The sequence below is a fragment of the Mastomys coucha genome, unplaced genomic scaffold (genome assembly GCF_008632895.1).
Source record: "Mastomys coucha isolate ucsf_1 unplaced genomic scaffold, UCSF_Mcou_1 pScaffold13, whole genome shotgun sequence".
Classification (NCBI taxonomy): Eukaryota; Metazoa; Chordata; class Mammalia; order Rodentia; family Muridae; genus Mastomys; species Mastomys coucha.
Genome location: NW_022196895.1, coordinates 73362557 through 73378563, shown reverse-complemented (window position 1 = coordinate 73378563; position 16007 = coordinate 73362557). Strand labels below are relative to the sequence as shown.

Sequence of the window (16007 nt, the reverse complement as noted above, 5' to 3'; positions counted from 1 at the left end):
CATGTTCAATGACAGACATGCGTTCTCTTCAGCAATAGGGCCTTATCAGCAGGCTGTGGAGAGCAACCGGTAGCTTTATAAACAGTCTGGGATGTTTGGGGGCACCCCATAGGACTCCTTTGGTCAACTACTCAACAAGATGTAATGAATTCCTGGTATTGAAGGCTTTACTTGGTGACATACGATGCCTAATTGGGGGGTTGTCTCCACTATTATTTGGTGGCTCCATTTAGAGTTCTTTCATTATGTTTGTATTTTGGAAGATTCTGGGTTTCCATATGGCTTTTCAAATGACCTTTAGTGTTAGTTGTTGTACTGGCTGGTTTTATGTGTCAACTTGGCACAGGCTGGAGTTATCACAGAGAAAGGAGCTTCCGTCGAGAAAATGCCTCCATGAGATCCAGCTGTCGGACATTTTCTCAGATGCTGATCAAGGGGGGAGGGCCCATTGTGGATGATGCCATCCCTGGGCTGGTAGTCTTGGGTTCTATAAGAGAGCAAACTGAGTAAGCCAGGGGAAGCAGGCCAGTAAGGAACATCCCTCCATGGCTTCTACATCAGCTCCTGCTTCCTGACCTGCCCGAGTTCCAGTCCTGACTTCTTTTGGTGATGAACAGCAACATGAAAGTGTAAGCTGAATCAACCCTTTCCTCCCCAACTTGCTTCTTGGTCATGGTGTTTGTACAGGAATAGGAACCCTGACTAGGACAGTGGCGCAACATAGTTTTATCTTGACACAAGCTAGAGTCATCAGAGAAGACAATTAAAAAAATGTTTTTGTGAGATTTGGCTGAAGACAAGCTTGTAGGACATTTCCTTACTTAGTGATTGATGAGGGAGGGCCCAGTCTATTGTGGGTGGTGCCATCCCTAGGCTGCTGGTCCTAGATTCTATAAGACTGAGCAAACTATGAGAAGAAGCCAGTAAGCAGCATCCCTTGTCCATGGTTTCTGCATCAGCTCCTGCCTCCAGTTTCCTATCTTAGTTCCTGCTGTGACTTCCCTCAGTGATGGAGTGTCACCTGACTGTATAACCCTTTCCTCCCCACATTACTTTTAGCGATAGTGTTTCATCATGGCAATGATAACCCTAACTGCGACAATTGTCCCTCTTCACATTGTGTCCTTTCCTGTTCTCTACCATTCCCCTTCCCACTGACTCCTCCTAGTCTAGTTTCTCTCTTACACCTCCACATCATCGTCTTCCATTTTCCATCTCTAGGGAGATCCTCTCCTGGGCCCCAGGCCTTACAAGGAACCTAATCTCTGGGATTGTTCAGCTTGTGGCAGACATATTGAAAGCTTAAAAGTGGGCTGGTGAGATGGCTCAGTGGTTAAGAGCACTGACTGCTCTTACAAAGGTCCTGAGTTCAGATCCCAGCAACCACATGATGACTCACAACCACCCATAATGAGACCTGAAGACAGCTACAGTGTACTTACATATAACAATAAATAACTCTTTAAAAAAAAAGTTTCTTAAAAAAAAAAAAGCTTAAAAGCTAGTACCCATAGATAAGAGAAATCATACAATATTTGTCTGTCTCTCAGTTACCTCATTCAGGATGATATTTTTCTAGCTCCACCCACTTTCCTGCAATTTTAACAATTTTTTTGTTTGCTTTTTGAGACAAGGTTTCTCTGTGTAGCTCTGGATGTCTTGGAACCTACTCCGTAGACCAGGCTGGCCTTGAACTAGCAGACCTGCCTGTCTCTGCCTTCTGATTGATTGGACTTAAGGCATACACCACCATACCCAGCTTAATTTCATTTTTCTTAACAGCTGAATAATATTCTATTTTATAAATGCACCACATTTACATGTATCATTCATCAGTTGGTGGACACATAGCCTGTGTCCAATGTCTGGCTAGTGTGGATAGAACAGCAGGGAACATGTATGAGCAAGTGTCTTTGAGGTAGGATGTAGAGTCCTTTGGGTATATGCCCAAGAATAGTCTAGCTGGGTCTTGAGGTAGATTTATTTCTAGCTTACTGAGGAACCACCACACTGATTTCCATGGTGGCTGTACAAATTTACATTCCCGCCAGCAATGAATAAGTATACCTCTTTCCCTGCATCCTGACCAGCACATGCAGTTGTTTGTTTTTTTCATATCGGCCATTCGGATTGGTAGGAGATGAAATCCCAAAGTAGTTTTTAGTTGCATTTCCCTGATGGCTGAGGATGTTGAACATTTAAGTGTTTCTCGGCCATTTGTGTTTCGTCTTTCGAGAACTCTGCATAGCTCTATACTCCTTTTAAAAACTGACTTGTTTTCTTGATGTTCAGTTTGTTGAGTTCTTTCTGTATTGCAGATACTAACCCTCTATAAGATGTGCAGTTGGTAGACATCTTTTCTACTCCATATGCCTCTGTTTTGCCTGGATGATGGGAGACATGCCACTCTTGTGACTCACTGTAAGGTGATTTTTTTTTTTCTTTTTGTTTTTTGTTTTTTGTTTCTTGAGACAGGGTTTTTCTGTGTAGCCCTAGCTATCCTGGAGCTCACTGTGTAGACCAGGTTGGCCTCAAACTCAGAATTCCTCCTGCCTCTGCCTCCCAAGTGCTGGGATTAAAGGCATGCGCCACCACAGCCCGACTGTAAGGTGATCTTGATGGCTTTGTTGGGGGGCTTTCTGGGCTAACACCTTTAGGCCAACCTGTTCTGGCTGATCAGATAGGCGTCTGGGCTGGAGCTGGATGGTTGGTGGTGGAACTTTTAGGAAAATGACATCTCGAGTAATACTAAGAGACAAAGAGGCTGTCTTCCTTTCCTTTCCTTTCTGACTTTGAGACGATTAAGTGAAGATGTGATCCCGAGGCTGGGTAATCATTCCACAACCATGACGATAAACCAGAAAATGAAAATGCACATATTGGTGATTAGGGTCACAAGACTGGAAAACCAACCAACCAACTAACCAACCAACCAACCAACCAAACAACCAAACAGCCAAACAGCCAAACAGCCAAACAGCCAAACAGCCAAACAACCAACCAAACAACAGCAACAAAACCAAAACCAAAACCCCAAGTGAAGAACCTTTACATTGTGAGTCTCTAAACCTATCTTCACGCCGTATCTGTTCCCACAGCGGGACATAGCAGGTCAACAGAGCATGAATTTGTGGTTTAAGCCTCCAGTACAAGGTGCTTTGTCCATTACGGTTGATAGTAGCGTGACTGATAGTAGCGTGACTAATAGCACCCTCAGACCGTGTTTCTGGTCTCAGAGTCTTTAGGTTCCTGGAATAAAAGCTATGACTCTTTGGAGGACAGACCAGCAGTTGGCTCACGCAGTGTTTATTGAGTGTGTCTGATACCGGGCACTTACTTAGGTACTAGATTGGAAATCCGAAACCAAACGAGCTGTGGGAGGCAGATGCTAGAAAGAGAGAAAGCAGGTTTTCTCCCTGTGCTTTGAGTTAACCACGTATGTGGAAACTGGGTATCCAAGCACTGTGCTCGGTATTCGCCTTGCAGACGCATCCCAGCTTCTACTGGGACACAGCAGTACCATGCTGGGCTGAACAGGAAGAAACCAAAACTCTGAGATGCTTTCCATGGCACCTCGACCGTGTGGAGTTGGATCTCTGGCCACACACTTAATTCCTTCATGGTAGACAGGTTATGTGAAGTATCCCATTTCCAGCCAGGAGGAAAAGAACATGATTCAGCAGAGAGAACAGGGAGAGGTGCCATGTTTGTTCAATCATCGTGCCAACCGGGTAGTTAGTTGGGCAGTCTGAGGGAGTGACTGACCGCCTAGTCAATTAGCAAAGGGGATTTACTTAATCATTTATGGGGTTTACAACAGGCAAGCTCAGCTACCATAGATGCGGGGGAGCGCGAGGGTGGAGTTGGCACTGTCCCTGCATACAAGGCACTTGTGGCTAGATATCAGACTGTATCTGGCCAGAGACTGATATGATGGGCTGTATTCTTTAGGCGCTCAGGAGGTCCCAGAGCACAGAGGAGAGGCCTCACAGTGGAGCCAATGTTTTCCCAGGATTTAGAAGCAAGACTGGGGGAGAGGGGGAGAGTTTGAAGGTTCCTTTGAAAAGTTAAACATGGAATTACCATATGACCCAGAAACACTTCTCTTAGATATACATCGAAAATACCTTGGCTGGGAGCTTGATGTCGGGCTCCCAGGCTCGCACACTGTTGACAATGGTGGAGAGGGAGGAACAACCCAGGTTTCACAAGCAGATGAGTGGGTAAACAAACTTGGATCTGTCTGTGTATCGGAATGACACCCAGCCTAAGGGGTGTGTGTGAAATTTAGACAGGAGCTTCAACACGAATGGGCTGTGAAGACATTTCCTTAAGTAAGCCAGGCATAGAAGGATGCATGTCTTATGACTACTTACATGACAGGACCCCAAGTAGACAAATTCATAGAGACATTTCACTATCTGTGTTCTGCCTTTTTCAATACAAACAAACATAAACAAACCAAATAAGTGAGATTCAGGTTTGTCCAGGTTGCAAACATATCGCACTTCCCTTCAAGCACCAATGAGGAACAAAGGTGACATGGCAGGATTCACTCCAGGTTCCTTCAATGGCCACTTCATCCCTGTTGGAGCGGCAGGGCTGTGACACAGGTGTGACCTGCTACGAGATGACTGTGTGTCCCCAGTAGTCTGTGCCCAGGGAATCTCCAGGTGTCTCCTAGTCATCCTGGCTTGGGAAGCGATCTAACACCAAACATTCCACTCTTCAAAGAACCAAGGTAAACATCTCCAAGTAGCATCAGCATTCCTCTGAAACGACCAGATTCACTAGGGCCCTCCCTCCCCGAGTAAGCAATAAAAGCTGAGAATCCCTCTCGCAAGCCAAGCTTTGAAGAAAACTCTTAGACTCTTCATACACATACAATAAAAATAATAAAAATCTGTATTTAAAAGAACCCAAGACTCCTTGAGGTGGTGGTGGTCACATGTACCTGTTAAAAATGGCTAGTGATATGGCTTAGTGACAGAGTATGTGTCTGGCTTGCAAGTTTGAGTGAATCTAAGAGTTGGCCTAGGCGGAGGCTCTGGTGCACACTACAGGAGCCTCTAGATTGATAGGTGGACTCAGAAAGGCAAACACAGGAAGCAGGAAGCCAGCCCTTTGTCACCAGACACCTTGCAAAGGTCTTTTGTGACTTAATTCCCTCCCAGCAGCCTCCAACTCAATAGCCTTCACCTGGGAGTGGAGTTGGTGAGAGCTTCCCATCCACGCTGACATGTGGACTGGCCTGGTATTATGTGGCGGCTACAACCGCTGTGTTCTTGAGTGCCGTAGCCTTGTGACCCCCCCAGAGGACATAGCTTTACAACAGCTCTCTCTGTGATCTGACTTTCCCAATCTTTTTGCCTCCTCTTCCGAGCCTCGGTGTGTGTGTGGGGGAAGGGGTGTAACATAGATGTCTTACTTACGGTTGAGCACCTTGCAGACACATATTCTCTCTGATTTGACCATTTGTGTCTCTGTATTAACTGTCATCCCCCAAGGGGTGGGAGGCGAAGTGGCTCTAATGAGGACTTTCAACACCTCAGGCTTTGTCTCCAAAGAGATGACTCAGTAACACGTAGTTTACCGAGGGTCACGCAGACAGCTGGGTCACGCAGACAGCTGTGTGAACACAGGATGAGCCACCGCAGGATCAAACACTGGGCCAAGAATCTGATGTTTAAAAAGGAGAAAATCCTTATTTCCTGTTGCATTAGAATGTCTTTTGTTTTTTTTTTTTTTTCTCCTTAGACTTCCAGGTATCAGAGACACATGAGGTAGAGGTGCTCTTCAGGTTTTTCTTTCAAGGGCACACAGGGATGCTCATTGCCCTAGACCAGGGCTGAGCACCTTGGTGTTCGTGAGTGCCAGGGTTGTGGGCATTTGGTGCAGTGTAAAGTAAGGTAGCCCCACTTACAGCAGAAGGTTAGAATGCAGAACTATGCTTTTGTAAGAGGGACCCTGATCATCTGCATGATGGAGGTGGTACTTGTTAAGATATGCAGGGTCTAGGGCCAACCCTGGGTGTCCTGAATCTCAGGGACTAAGACCTGGGGATGCTGCTGTTGCTTCTGCTTCTGCTTCTGCTGCTGCTTCTGCTTCTTCTCCTTCTCCTCTTCCTCCTCCTCCTCCTCCTCCTTCTCCTCCTCCTTCTCCTCCTCCTCCTCCATCTCCTCCTCCTTATTCTTCTCCTCCTCCTCCTTCTCCTCCTCCTCCTCCTCCTCTTCCTCCTCTTCCTCCTCCTCCTCCTCCTCCTTCTTCTTCTCCTTCTTCTTCTCCTTCTCCTTCTCCATCTCCTCCTCCATCTCCTCCTCCATCTCCTCTTCCTCCTCCTTCTTCTTCTTTAAATTTATTTATCCACTTTACATCCCAACATCAGCCCCCGTTCCTTCCAGTACCTCCTCACACAGATTCTGTCCTCATTCCTCCACTTCTCAGAGAAAGGGGAGCCGAACCTCCACCCTCCACCCCACCCCTCCATCCCTAGCATCAAGTCACTGCAGGAGTAGGCAAACCCTTTCCCACTGAGACCAGACCATGTGGCCTAGTTAGGGGAACAGGATCCACCATCCCCAGGCAGGCAGCAGATTTAGGGACAGCCCCCCCCCTCCAGTTGTTGGGAGAGGAACATGAAGGCCAAGCTGCACATCTGCTACATATATGGGGGGGGAGGGGGCTGGGGGTGCTTCTTTTAAACAGGGTCCTCATTTGAAGCATGCGTGTGTGTGTGTGTGTGTGTGTGTGTGTGTGTGTGTGTGTGTGTGAGAGAGAGAGAGAGAGAGAGAGAGAGACAGACAGACAGACAGACAGACAGACAGACAGAGATAAATGAATGTGTATGTTTGTGTTCATGTGTACAGACATGCTTAAATGTGCATATGGATACCAGAAGATTTCCTCACTTGTTCTCTACCTTATTTTTTGAGAGAGGTTCTCTCCCTAAACCTAGAACTCACTACACATATGTCTGCCTTCTCAGTGCTGGGGTTACAAACTCAGGCCAAGGCACAAAACTTATTACACGTGTGTTGGGGCCAGACCCCTATGCTCGCAAGGCAAGCACTTTACCAACGGAGCCATCTACCAGCCCCTCTCCCTGCTTCTCATGTACACTGTAGTGTGAGAAGCACTTCTGAGAATGGTGGTGCATCTGCACATCAATCACCCCGTGCGGTCTGTCTCCATGTGTTTCCACCCCTCAACCACGGCTGGTCAAGGTAAGAAGTACTGCGGGGATAAAGAATTAAGCAGCAGAGGTTATACCGTCTCTGTGAGCTGCAGGATTTTAATTCGTCATTACTGCCTTTCACACCTTGCTCCTTCTTCACACCCTTAGTGTCCACTTAGTAATCCGGGCCACGCCATCTGCTTTCTGTCCTCCCCCCCCCCAATCTCTCTCCGTGCATTTTAAAGCATATGAATCTACAGTTTACTCATTTTGATAGGCCTGAATTTGGTCTTGGGTCACAGTCAAGACAGGTCACTTCTGTCCAGTGCACACATGTGGCAGAGTCAGTTATGGGACACCTGCTGGCAGGAGAAAATGAGAGAAAAGTTGTAAACAGCTATGGCTTTAATGAGGTTTAATTCTATCCTGTATTTAAGAAACTGTAGGAGTGCTGTCCTGGGGTTGGTGTGGAATCATTCATTATCCAGGACATTTCAGACTTGCCTCTAGCTTTTCCCTTCTACTTTATTGTGTATGGCTGCTCCAGGCCCAGCCTTCATACCCACCTTCCAGTTAGTACAAAGGATAAGGCAAAGAAGAAGGATATAACTTCTTGCCTTGCGTCTCATTGGTCAGAAGTGAGCCAAGAGCCATACTTGACTGCAGTGGAGTCTGGGAAATGTAGTCTTTGTACTCAGGTACGAGCAAGAGGCTGTATCAACACAAAGGAGAGCACAGCAGGTACAGGGGTCCCCTGGCAGTCCCACGGCACCACCTTGGTCTTCTTCATGGTCGATCAGAACAGATCAGAACATGTTGGGAGTCAAACCATTACTCGGCTGATAAGAGGAAAGCTTGCCTGTCAGAACGGAGTCTGAGCCCTGTGAATGGTGCCGCTCTGGGTTTGGGAACAGATGGGTTTGGCACTGTGTCATAAGGAAAGCTGCCCGCAGAACATTCTTTTCCCTGGTTAGGAATGTTCGGTGTCCTCTGTTCCCTCCTTACACTCCGACTCAGACTCAACAGACTGTTCCAGCAACTGGTTTTCAAACCCACCTAACTGATGTCCAGGCCTTAGAATTGATCCGCTGGCCTGCTTACTTTGTGCATAGATAGGTTAGTTCCTAACCCTCCAGACTAGCTCCCAGTGCTAGTGTTCCTCACTGCCTGCTAAATCCATCCTGGTGTGCCTCAGCAGGTGAGGGAGCACGCACGCGTGCACGTGCGCATGCCTGCGTGTGCACGCGCGCGCGCACACACACGCAGGCGGCATCATACTCTGTTGGCCCTCTGCATTAGCTGTCACCACTGGCTTGCAGATGTCCCCTTGCCATCATTGGAAGACATATTCTGAGCAGCTGGACCACCACAGCAGTGGGTAGACCTACTGCCATCGGAAGCAAGAACCACAAGGACTAGCTATTTTGTTTTGCTTTCTTTTACTTTTGAAAAAAAAAATTCGACGACACATGTAGAAAAACAATATAATGGGCCCTCATTATATTGTGCTTTCCCAATTACTAACTCAAAGCCTTCCTGTGGGTTACAGGTTTATTTATACAGAATCCGCCTTCTGGAGAGCAGAAGAGCCATCTAGATCGGTGGTTCTTAACCTGTGCGTTGAGATACCCTTTGACAAATCTCTGTCTCCGAAGATATTTACATTATGATTCACAACAGTAGCAAAATTAGTTATGAGGTAGCAATGAAAATGGCTTTATGGGGGTCACCCTAACACGAGGAACTGGGTTAGGAGGTCATAGCATGGGGAGACTGAGAACCACTGCCCTAGAGAGTTTCATTTCACCAAGTAAGGGCAAGACTCCACTCTCTCACCTAAGAGAGATCAATCCTTAGTGTCCGAGAGACCAGCGACTGCCTTTCCCAAATCGCCTTACAATGGTTCGTCTGTTCAAAGTACACTTCACAAAAGCCTAGACACACAACACTTGAATGATTGGTACTCTATGCCTCTGCAGGCTCCTCCCCCATTGCCTTTCTACTTGGGCGACAGAGGGGAGCTGATGGCACCCCGAAAGCATTTTTACTCTGTTTGCCTTCCTTACTAAGGAATATCCCCTGGGAGCTTTGGTCAGGTTCAGGTGCCACTTTTCGGAAAGACTAAGGTGGTGGTGTGTACCCAGCTACACAGGTGACACGAACGTCATGTCCCATCTCCTCTTTAGCGGCTGATGGCAGTTATTGGAGGTAAGTGCCTAGAAGTATGACATCATGTGCCTCCTCAGTATAGATTTCTTCTTCAATGCTTACCCAATTCTTCTCTTTCTCTAAAGAGAAACGCCCTGCTAAATACGTATCTTAACGTAGTGCAGTTTGGGTGTGAAAGGTCAGATCTCTGCCTGCTCTCCCCCTTTCTTCAACCGTTCATTGCATCTCTCTGAAGTGAGCATCTATCCTCGGGGAAGTTCTCTCACAGCATCTCCGCCTGCAGCCCTTTCTCTGGATGTCATTGTCTTACCCCACTTCACTGCTCAGGGCTTGAAGATCTTCCGCATTTTAGCTGGGCAGCCGGGTGCTAGGATCCTTTCCCTGTGGCACTGGGGAAGAGCATTGTAGACCTGGGGCCTTGGATAGAACTGAACTATTCCATTCAGCTTGAGCCTTAGGTGGCTTCCGGGCTCTGCTCAGTGGCTGCCTGGGAAGTCCAGCAGTCCAGCCTGGTCTATTCCTATCCACACCTTAGCCCAGGTTATTGATTCAGCCTGGGATCATGTTCCTATGGTGGCCTCATCCGAATACCTACAGGTTCCCTCCTCCCCATCTCTCTAGCACTTTCTTTTTCTTTCTTTGACTTGACTTCTGAGCCTTCCCCTAGTACCCAGCCTGTTCCAGATGGATCCAAAGTTGAGGGTCTTCATCTCCGTCTGACCCACTAAGAGCATTTATTATTCCAGCCTACCTCACTCTCATCCTGGACTGTGTGGGACTCTCTTCTTGGATCACTCCTTTTTTGTTTGTTTATGGCCTCAGGAGCTGAGTCCCTTTCTTTGACAGACTGTATCTTAATCCCAATCACACTCAGCACAGAGCTACGGTGCTGTCTCGGGGTTTTACTGCTGTGAACCCACACCATGACCAAGGCAACTCTTGTAAGGACATTTAATTGGGGCTGGCTTACAGGTTCCGAGGTTCAATCCATTATCATCATGGCGGGAACATGGCAGCATCCAGGCAGGGATGGTATAGGAGGAGCTGAGAATTCTACATCTTCATCTGAAGGCCGCTAGCAGAAGACTGGCTTCCAGGCAGCTAGGATGAGGGTCTTAAAGCCCCTACACACAGTGACACACCTACTCCAACAAGGCCACACCTTTTAATAGTGCCACTCCCTGGGTCGAGCATATATAAACCATCACAGGCGCCATTTGTGATGGGGAATTTTCACTGGGAGAAGCATGACTGTTTTGTATAGATTTTGTATAGTGCAGCATGAGGATGAGTAGGAATTTTATCTTTAGGCTTGGTCATTATATCTACTTGACTACTGTGGTACATAGTTTTCATCTGTTGATTCAAAGGCCATGGTTGTTCATAGCCTGAAACAGTGCTGTGTTTTGTGCTAGCTTCGCAGTGCTGTGACAAAATACTTGAGAACCTCAGATCAATTCTGGCTCCTCGACTCAGGGGTTTCAGTATGTGAATAGTAGGCTCCATTGCTTTACGTGCCTGGATGTGTCAGAACATCATGGTAGTTCTGACACATGAGTGTGTTACAGTAGAACAGAGATGGTCACTTCACAGTATCTGGGAAGCAAAATGAGATGAAATCGGTCAGGGACAAGTTTCACTCCTCAGAACAGACTTCCTCACCGAGGCCCCGCCCCTCAGAACAGACTTCCTCACCGAGGGCCCACCCATAGGGACAGAGGCCCCACCTCTCAACAGTCCACAAGACTATGGATTAATCCATTGATTAGGGGAGTGCCCTTATAATTCAATTACCTCTCAGTAGCGACACCAGCTGAAGACCAAGCCTCAATACACAAGCTATTGAGAATATTTTGCATCCAAATTAAACAGGTTCTGAGGTTGTTCTCAAAACGTTCTGGGCTCAGACAGATGTTGAGCTGCAGACCTTTTTTCTGTGGGTGGTTACAGCGGAGCCAGACAGAGGACTCAAAGTGTGGGTCTGGGACCAAAGATAAGCTCAATCTTTGCTTTTTGTTTTTAAAATTCATTCATTTATTTACTGTATATGTTTGGGTCTTTTGATTGCATGCATGTCTGTGCATCCATGCATCAGGCCAGAGGAGGGCATCGTATCTCAAATTATAGATGGCTGTGAGGTGTGCGTTGAGTCCTAGGAATCAAACCCAGGGCCTCTGGAAGAGCTGCGCATGCTTGTAGCCTGACCCATCTCTCCAGCCCCGGTTTATTTGTTCTTACAGTCACGCGAGCCGGCTTTAGGACCACACTGGTCAGGCTAGGGCTTTACCACACTGGGCTGTAGCCGCAGCCTCAACACTGCTGCCTCTGAGGGGTCATGTTTTCCCATTTCAGGTCAGGAGTACAATGGACCCTCAGTCACTGTTGTTTACGTACCTTTTGAGAGTCCCACGCTAAGACTGCAAACCAGCAGTGCGTTTGTTGATTTGGGGCAATGGGCAGAAAGAACATGTGAAGAGGTCCCCGCCTTTCCCCCAAGGAACAGAAAATTTCTGCAAATCTTTTTCATCTCAGAAATCTGCTTTATCGTACTGTTAATAGATTTTAACTAACGGGAGGAAGCATTGAGAAGAGTTATCCCTACATTACTGTTTAAAAGAGGGAGGGAAGGAGGGGTGGGAAGTACACTAAGCTATACCTGAGGACTGAGGGTTTTAGTTCTAACTCAGTGGGGGAAATGGTGGTGAGCTTGCTCAGTCTTTGATGCGGTTTCCTAATCCAGGAAGCATATGTGGGGTATGATTCATTCTTGTAGCCACTACTGCATTTACACTTTTATATCTCTGTCTTATTTACTGACACGACAGCTATTTCTCACCCCCCCACCCCCAAGATAAACCCATGGTAACATAGATGTGATAGGGGATATTATACCCATTAGACAGATGGGCATGTTGAGCCCGAGGACCATTAGATGCTGGGTCAAAGTTTCATTAAAAATAAAACTCTCCCTTCTACTCCACACAGTTTCTTCTTAATCCAAGGTGTGTGCCTGTGGCAGGTGTTGGTATAGCAGAGTGGAGGCATCTGTCTGTTAGGTTTCTTAGATGGATTCATGGTTGCTGCCCTATCTATGTTGATTGTTGCCCTATCCATGTTGATTACTTTGGTCTGTTTTGTAGCTGCACTGAACGCATTAAATAGGCGATCATAAATAGTCATTGGAGGGAAAAGGTGATGGCTAGGAGACAAGGGCAGGTTGGAGAAAAGGCTGAATAGCCAGCTCAGCCAGGTCCTGCTCTGCACACTCTACCAGCTCTGACACACCTGCATTATTAATTCCAGGAGCAAAGCTGCTGTCATTACAGCCATTTTCCAGATGTTGAAACCCAGACCTAGAGAGTTGGATACATGTATCCAAACTATTCAGTGCCAGAGCCAGGGCAGGAAGCCAGGCAACCTGATCTCTGAGTTTGTGCTCTCCCAAGCTGATGCCAAGATGGAGTAATAATAAGCCCTGTGAGCTGCTGTAATAGACTGTGCGTTTAAGAGAAGAATGACTACCTAAGGCTAGAAACCTGACATTGGAGTGAACATAATGCATATTGTTGTAGCACTAACGGATGGGTTTAATTTGTCTCAGAAAACAGTATGTGGCAAGATCTATAAAACCTTACATTCTTGACTAAGGAATGCTGGCCCAGAAGTTTACTCTAAGCTTAGAGTGCAGCCAACGCAGGGGGTCGTGCTCTGTGATAATGGAGAACTGGGAACAAATCGGTAGCCTTACTTATGACTTATGACTGAGTAATTTCACAGTACGCTCACTAGCTGGACTATTTTTTTTTACATTTATATAACTTGATTGTCATAGTCTTTTTTAAAAAATTATTCTTTCCTCATGTACTACATCCCAACTGCACCTTTCCCTCCCTTTTCCCCTCCCTCTCCCATTCCCTTCCTCCCCTCCCATCCATTCCTCTTTTCCTTTCAGAAAACAACAGGCTTCCCTCCCAAGGATGTCATCCAAACACGGCATGTCAAGTTGCAATAAGACTAGACACTTCTCTTCACAATAGGACTGGACCAGGCAACCTAAGATGAGGAAAGAGGTCCCTAAGGTGGGCAGAAGAGTCTGGGACAACCCTCACTTCCACTCATAGGAGCCCCACAAGAAGACCAAGCCACACAACTGTAACATATATATGCAGAGGGGCTACCTGATTGTGGGTTCAGTCTCTGTGAGCCCCTATGAGCCCAAGTTCTGTGGGTTTGCTCATGGTGTCCTTGACGCCCTGGCTCTGTCCTCCCCCTCTTCCTCGGGATTCCTCCAGCTCTGCCTAATGTTTGGCTGTGGGTCTCTCCGCATCTGTGTCCATCAGTTACTAGATGAAGCCTCTCTGATGAGCATTATGACTAGCTGGATTACTAAAGGGCAATGAAATGGGCCGCATGTCAAATGTAAAAATACCTAGATGATTCTAACAACACCGATAGTGTATGCACATGGCCGGCAGGGCCAGGAAGAGGCCGGGAGGAAAGTCTAGTAGCTAGGTGTTGGCTAAAGTCTTTGTTCTTGGATGTTTTGGTGACAGGCATGTTGAATAGATAACGAAAATGGGAAAGAGCTACGAGCCGGCTAGAGATAGTTATCTGAGGGCCAGGCTGGGGACGGCTGGTAGGCTCCTCTTGGCTGCCTTCATCTCTGAGTTCCATGGGGCCAGCCAATCTAAAAGTGTCGGAGGACATTTTCTTGGACTACTTTAACTGCTCCCCCAGCGCCTGCTCCTCTCAAGTCATCTCTCTGTCAGAGCAAGCACCCAGTGGTCCAAATCTACGAGGTTCACTGTGGGGTTTTGTACCGCTGATGTATCCTGGATTTTGGATTCTCAAGCCGCCACCAGCTCCCAGGGCCTTGGTCGAAGCACATCAGAGGTTCTCAACCTTCCTGACATTTCTGAGCCTTGGATACAGCTCTTCATGCTGTGGTGACGCCCAATCATGATATTATATTTGTTGTTACCTCATAACTGTAATTTTGCTACTGTTATGAATCGTAGCATGAATATATGTGTTTTCTGACGATCTTAGGTAATCCCTGTCAGAGGGGTCGCGATTCATAGGTTGAGAAACATTGGCGTAAATGTATGTGCGGAGTGCTATTTGATTCCTTCCATCTTCATATATGATTTTGCCAGCTAGTCCATACTAGATTAGTGGATTAAAGGAGCCACTAGGTTTCGAAGAGAAGCCTGGTGGAGGAAGCAGCCTGTCTTGCCAGCAGGTGGGTGGCCAAGTGATCACTGGCCTTGGTATGGACCTTCTCTCAGGGTGTTCTTCATACGAGGTAGGCTGCATGTGCCTGAAAGGCAGTCTTGGCTGTCTACTGAGAACGGTTTCAGAGGTGCTTTGCTGTCTCTTAAGTATCTAGTTGACTGACCAAGAGTCACTCCTAACTCGGAAGCTGGGCTTCCACGTGGGTGCGAGTTTGCAAAACCCCTCAAGTCACCTATTTGCCTGTGAACGCGGAAGTGGGCGTGCCTGCGAAATGGCTGGGCGTGCCAGTGTCAGAGCAGGTGAACAGTGGAGATGGGGACTTGGGTGTTTGAACAGTGCATCGCTGCACCGACGGTGTGCACTGCTCAGGGAATGTATGGTTTTTCAATCGAGCAAATTGTGGGGAGCTTTGTGTTCTGCAAGAATAAGACCACGGTGTGTCAGTCAGGCAGAGAGCTTGGAGTGTGCGGTCCTACCTTGAGTCTGCATTGTGTGTGTCCTCTTCTGTGCATCGTTGGGCAAACGTTTTGCTTTAACAAGACATTTGTTCGTTGTTGTGTGCGAGTCTGTGCGGCGGAGCCTGGGTCCTATTTGCGGCTGCTCGCTGGCTTTCCAGTTTCACTTGTGCCTGCAGTCAGGCTTGCACGTGCGCCAGCCTCTGTGCGCACGTCCCCGAGTGACCTGTGTGAGGTGCCCGGGGACCTTTGGGTCGTGTGCACTCGCTGCCTGTCTGCGCTGCAGAACGCACCTCCACATGTCCGGGAGCACGTCTCCCATCGTGTGCACGCTCCGTGTGCACGCCGCCCGCGTGTGTGTGTGTGCGTGTGTGTGTGTGTGTGTGCAGGGCGCTGTGCGCTGCGGCCGGAGGACCGCGCCAGGTTCCACGCGCCCCGCGTCTCCCCCAACCCCCCCTCTCGCACCGCAGCGGGCCCCGCGATTGGCCGCCCGCTCCTCCAGCCGTCACCTCCTCCCCCGCCCCGCGCGCCCGCGGTCCCCGCTGTCCCCCGCGGTTCCGGCGAGGCCGCGCCGCGCTGCGCTCCGCTCCCATTGGCTGCGCGCGCCTTTGTGTGGCGGCAGCTGCGGCCCCAGCGCCTTTGAATGTCGAGAGGGGCCGGGAAGGGAGCCTTTCCATGGGCCATCTGTCTCCCCGCCAGCCGCCGCCCCGCCGCCCGCGCCCCGCGCTCCGCCTCCCGCCCCGGCGGCTCCCGCAGCCCCGCCGCCCGCGCCCCGGAGCCGCGCCACAAAGGGCCCGCGCGCAGCCGCCGCCGCTGCGCGAGGAGCCAGGATGGTCCTGGTCCACGTCGGCTATCTCGTGCTTCCAGTGTTTGGCTCTGTGCGAAACAGAGGTATCGCTTTTTCCTTTCGGGGGTCTGCTTCTTTCCGAGCGCGGATCGCCGCAGGCACCAGGCGGGGGCGGGGGCGAGGGCGG

At 48.6% G+C, this 16007-nt stretch overlaps 1 protein-coding gene across 1 annotated transcript in view; it reads left to right on the top strand.

The window, feature by feature from the left end:
- The first annotated feature begins 15754 nt into the window (after positions 1 to 15754).
- Rnf165 (ring finger protein 165) overlaps positions 15755 to 16007 on the top strand; it is a 100493-nt gene continuing 100240 nt past the window's right edge. The window contains exon 1 of the mRNA XM_031366094.1: positions 15755 to 15924. Coding sequence (XP_031221954.1) covers positions 15864 to 15924 — 61 coding nt within the window. The 5' untranslated portion in view covers positions 15755 to 15863. The remainder of the gene's footprint in view (positions 15925 to 16007) is intronic.